Source organism: Elephantulus edwardii, unplaced genomic scaffold (assembly GCF_000299155.1).
Source record: "Elephantulus edwardii isolate Elephantulus edwardi_28Jun2011 unplaced genomic scaffold, EleEdw1.0 scaffold00167, whole genome shotgun sequence".
Taxonomy (NCBI): domain Eukaryota; kingdom Metazoa; phylum Chordata; class Mammalia; order Macroscelidea; family Macroscelididae; genus Elephantulus; species Elephantulus edwardii.
Genome location: NW_006399917.1, coordinates 1296629 through 1302412, shown reverse-complemented (window position 1 = coordinate 1302412; position 5784 = coordinate 1296629). Strand labels below are relative to the sequence as shown.

General features: G+C 40.8%; 1 protein-coding gene across 1 annotated transcript in view; it reads left to right on the top strand.

Annotated features, from left to right (window-relative positions):
• The window catches only part of WDR19 (WD repeat domain 19), a 137715-nt gene that overhangs the window by 22060 nt on the left and 109871 nt on the right, over window positions 1-5784 (top strand). The window contains exon 4 of the mRNA XM_006895406.1: window positions 912-1027. Coding sequence (XP_006895468.1) covers window positions 912-1027 — 116 coding nt within the window. The remainder of the gene's footprint in view (window positions 1-911; window positions 1028-5784) is intronic.

Sequence of the window (5784 nt, the reverse complement as noted above, 5' to 3'; positions counted from 1 at the left end):
TTTGTGCGGGGAGAAGGGTGCAACAATGAATGAATGGAATCCCAAAATCTCTGTAGATGTTCATTGAAATGAAAAATAAACAACCTAAATTAAAGCAAAAAAAACATAGCCAGATACCCTGAGGGGAGGAATTGCTGATCCTGTGGCCTCAAGACCACAAACTTTGGGAACGTAAAAAGTCAGTAGTCAAAAGGTAGTCCATAAAATAATGGTTTACATCCTCCTTTGGTGTGAGTAGTGTCAAGATTTTTAAAAGCTTGAGAATGGTCACCAAGGTGACCAGGTGGCCTCTCCCTGTCCTGAATAAAGTTAGGACACTGTTCTGATGGGTTGTACTCAATGCAACAACACCTAACAATGACAAAAACCATGAATTAGAATGACTTGGCTTATTAAAACCAGTTATTGATACTTTTACAGAATTCCTGGTTCTGTCTATGTGCATAGGTCTGAGAATTGAACGATGTTCTCAGGTGCTGTACTGTTGATGGTTGTGAAATCACATTTTGAGATTTCTGGTTCTAAATCTATTGTGATTTTTGATGTGTGAATTGAGCTGCATGTTAAGGAATCTTGATTCCCTTTGATGATTGTTGTTATGTGACATTAAACTGGAACCAACTCATAGCTGACCCTCCAGCAAGTTTTCAGAGGCTGTAAGTTACACAGGTGGAGATTGACTCTCTTTCTTCCTTGGAGCAGCTGGTGGATTCAAACTTCTTTCCTTTCGCTTGGCAGTGCAACTGCTTGTCCACTAGGCCAACAGAACACCCTTTCCCTTTAGTAGGGAATCAAGTTGTAATTTTGTTCTTTGTCTTCTGAGTAGACATTCAAGTTATTCTTGATGTGCTTTTAAAAATGACTATTTAGAAGTTGTGATTTGTTTAGTAATTTATATCTTAATGTTACAGGGATCAAATGTCTTTCCTTCTTTGGTCAAAAGTTGGAAGTTTCCTGGCTGTTGGCACTGTTAAAGGGAATTTGCTTATTTATAATCGTCAGACATCTCGGAAGATTCCGGTGCTTGGTAAGTTAGAGCTGAAAACATTGCTTATATGTTCTTTACATACTCTTTTTACTTCCTCCACTTCCCCTATGTATTAGAAAACTATAGTACAAAAAATATTGTACTTAGGGGGTGTAGGGAGGAAAATGTGCAACAATGAATGAATGGAAATCCAAGTATTCTATAAACTTTAATTAAGATCATACAAAAAATTGTTTGTTGTTGTTATTAAGTGGCATCAAGTCAAGCACAACTCACAGCAACCCTGTGAACAAATTATCTGAAACCCTGTTCTATACCTATTGTCATTTCTCTAAGTTCATAGAATTTCCCGAGGCATGTTGTTTAGGAAGTGGATGTCACTCCTGCTTCTAAGCCTGTCTTAATCTGGGAGCTCCATCAAACACTGTCCACTGTGGGTAACCATTATGGCATTTGACACCACAGTGGCATAGCATTCAGCATCACAACAACCCTAGGTTACCTCAGTACAGCAAATTGACAGACCAGTGACGTACCACTGAGACGAATGTTCATTCCAAACATAACACCAAGCCTGAAAACCCAGCTGACTTTTAAATACACAGGCCCACCCACCAGGTCCTGATCAGCTAGCTCTAAACAAGAGGCTTCTATCCCATAGCTCATTGTTAGCCAAATCCAACAAATCCAATCAGCTCACACATGGTTGTGAACAAAAGAAAAACAACCAGTCCACACTCGACCCTCAGCCAAAACAAGAGGAACCCACCTTCTAGAATCCAACTGCTTCACACATGAACCTCCAATAAAAAAATTGTAAAACTAATAAGAAATTATAAAAAAAAAATGTTGCATTTAGAAAGATCATCCCAGCCCAGTCTTATTTCTATCTAAATGAGAAAGTCTCTTGTTTACTGATTACAAAGAATTTCCGTGGAGACATAGAGTAGGTTGCATCTATGTCCCTGTAGCCCCAGTACATAACCTATCCCTTTCTTGTACCCCTGACGTGGAGTAGTGCATGTGAATTTCAGCACAATGTTATTGTTAGGTGTCATCTAGTCAACAGCATGTGCCTTACTGGGTCATGGGCAAAATCTCCTGTTTTTTTCAGTCTCTTAATATTCCCTTCACTTGGTGAAATACCATCTCTATGTGACAATTCCAAACTGCCTGTTTCCAGACCAGACTTCTCTTCTGCACTCTGGTCCCTTACAGTCAGCAGTTCACACAACATCTCCAATCACATGTCTAGTGGACATTTCAAGTTAAAATGTCCAAAACTCTACTTTCCTACAGTTTTCCTTTTTTCAGTAAACAACATTTCATCTTTCCAGATTCACACCAAATATCAGCAACACCTTTGACTCCTCTCTGTTTCATACTCTATCTCATATGTCTGAGAGTCTTGTTAGCTCTGCCTTCACATATCTCCAGAATCCCGTCTCTGCACACCACGTGTACTGCTCCCACCACAGTCTGCTCCTCAGATCTCTCCCACTTGAGTTCTAAAAATCTCCTTGTAACTGATCTCTGTGCTTCTCAACAAGATCGGACGAGTCTTTTGAAAAGGGAGATCATAATGTTCTGCTTAGAACTCTCCCAATGGCTCTTTAACTCACAGTCTTCTTGATGGCCAACCAAGTTTTCAGAATTCTAAACCTTGTGTTCTCTCTGACCTCATGGCATGCTCTTGTCTCCGCTTTTCCTTTGCTCTTGTTGTGTCCTCTTTGCTTATCCTTTAATAAACCAGTCAGTCTCCTGCCTTAGAAGCTATTTACTTAAACTTACTTTCTGCTGTGTGCATAGGCACAGTATTACGTCCTATAAGGATTTAAAAAATTTACTGTGGTCTCTGCCCCTATTCGTTAGATAGAAAAAAGAGTCAAGAGAGAGAGGGGAAGAAACAGTTGGAACAGTACATAGATAGTGAATTACCAAAAGTTCAAGTGGAATTTAGAAGAGGCCATGGCACCCAGGGCTGTCATTGCTGATGTCAAATGGATCCTGGCTGAAAGTAAGGAATACCAGAAGAATGTTTATTTGTGCTTTATTAACTATGCAAAGGCATTTGATTCTGTGGATCATAAGGAGTTGTGGCTGACATTGAGAAGAATGGGAATCACTTGATTGTGCTCATGAGGAATCTATACCTGGATCAGGAGGCTGTTGTGGAACAGCAGGGGAGCATTGCATAGTTTTTATTTGGGAAGGGAATGTGTCAAGGATGTATTCTGTCTCCATACTTCTTCAGCTTATATGCGGAGCAAATTACCTGAGAAGCTAGACTCTATGAAGAGCAATGTGGCATCAGGATCTGAGGGAGACTCATCAATAACCTGTGCTATGCAGATGACACCGCCTTGCTTGCTGGAAGTGAGCTCTTGAAGTACTTGTTGCAGAAGATCAAGGAATGGAACTTTCAGTATGGATTGCATCTCAATATTAAAAGATTCTTACCACTACACCAATAGGTAGTCATGATAGATGGAAAGGAGATTGAAACTGTCAGCAGCTTCATCTTGCTTGGATCCACAATTAATCCCCTTAGTATCAACAGTAAGAAAATAAGGAGACCCATTGCTCTGGGGAAAATCTGCCATTAGGGACCTTTCCAAATTATTGAAGAGTAATGATGCTAGTTTGAGGACTGAGGTACATCTGATTCAGGCTATAGTCTTTCTGATTACTAGCTGTGCATCCAAGACTTGGACAATGAATAGGGATGACAGAAAAAGAATTGACAGAAAAAGCTTTTGAGCTGTGGTGTTGGAGAAGAGCACTGACCATCCCATGGATGGCCAAGAGAACAAACAGATAGGTCTTTGAGAGGGTGTAGCCAGAGTGCTCTTTGGAGGCAAGAATGATGAGGATTCGCCTGACACACTTTAGACATATTGCTAGGAGATACTATTCCCTGGAGAAGAACATGATGTTGGGGAGGGTGGAGAGTCAACGAAGGAGAGGAAGACCCTCAACCAGGTGGGTTGACACGGTGACCGCTGCAGTGCTCTCTGTGTCAGGAAGTGTGAGGATGGTGCAGGACAGGACTAGGTTCAGGTCTTTTGTTCATAGGGTTGTTAGGAGTCATACTCGACTTGATGGCACCTAACGACAACAACAACATGGGCAATATATTGAATGACCCAGGAAGCATCAAACAAAGATGGAAGGAATACACAGAATCACTGTACCAAAAAGAACTGACACTGAAAAATTTCAGGAAGTACCATATGAGCAGAAGCCAATGGAAATAGAGGAAGAAGGGGAAGCTGCATTGAAGACACTGACAGAACAAATAAGGTCCCAGAACCAATGGTTTACCACTTGACTTGTTTCAACTAACAGATGAAGCCCTGGATGCGCTCAGCAGTTTGTATCATGAAATTTGGAGAATAGCTCTCTGGCCGGTGGATTGAAAGTGGTCTATATTTGTTCTCATTCTCAAGAAAGGTGATCCAACAAAAGGTAGAAAATGTTGATGATCTTGAACAATGTCATTAATATCACATGCAAGCAAAATACTGCTAAAGATCATTCAAAAATGGTTTGAACAGTACATAGATAAGGGAACTGCCAGAAGTTTAATAAGGATTTAGAAGAGGCCATGACACCAAGAGTATCATTGCTAATGTCAGATAGATCCTGGCTGAAAGTAAAGAACACTAGAAGAATGCCTACTTGTGCCCTATTGGCTATGCAAAGGCATTTGACTGTATGGATCATAACAAGTTATAGCTGACATTGAAAAGAATGAGGATCTCAGAGCACTTAATTTTGCTCCTGTGAAACCTATACTTGGACCAGAAGACTGTGGTACAGAGTAAGGGAACAGTGTTGTTATGTGCCCTCCAGTAACCTGTGACTCATAGAGACCCTAAACCCTGCTGCATCCTGTGTCAATCTCACTGTTCCCGACACACCCACCCCCATTACCCCAGTCACTCAAGACCCTCATAGAGGGTCTTCCTATCCTTTGCTGTCCCTCCACCCTCCCAAGAATGATGTCGTTCTCCAAGGACTGTTCCTTCCTTGTAACATGTCCAAAGTATGTCAAGGGAACAGTACATAGTTTAAAATTAGGTGCATCAGGGTTATATTCTCTCTCCATATCCATTCAATCTGTATGCTGAGCAAATTATTCAATAAGCTGGACTCTTATTAGGGAAGTGTGATGTCAGGATTGGAGGGAGACTCATCAGTAACCTGTGTTATGCAGATGACACAACCTTACTTGCGGAAAGTGAAGAGGACTTGAAGCACTTGTTACAGAAGATCAAAGAATACAGTCTTCAATATGGATTGCATCTTAACGTCAAGAAAACAAAGATCCTTACCACTGGACTGATAGACAACATCATGACAGATGGAGAAAAGATTGTAACTCTCAATAACTCCATCCTACTTGGATCCACGATTAATACCCTTGGTACCAGCAGTCAGTAAATAAAGAGATGTATTGCACTATGAAAATTTGCAGTTAGGGACCTCTCTAAACTATTGAGAAGTAGAGATGTCAGTTTGAAGACTAAGGTGCTTCTTTTCAGGCCATAGTCTTTCCAGTCACTTGCTGTGCATCTAAGAGCTGGACAGGGACTAAGGATGACAGAAGAAGAATTGATGCCTTTGAACGATGGTATTGGAAAAGAGTGCTAAATATTCCATGTTGTTGTTGTTGCTGATTGCCTTTGAGTTGAGCACAACTCATAATGACCCTAGGAACAAAAGGCCTGAAGCCTCTCTATAACTCTTGACATTTATCAAAGTTCATAGAGTGTCCGGAGGCATGTTGTTTA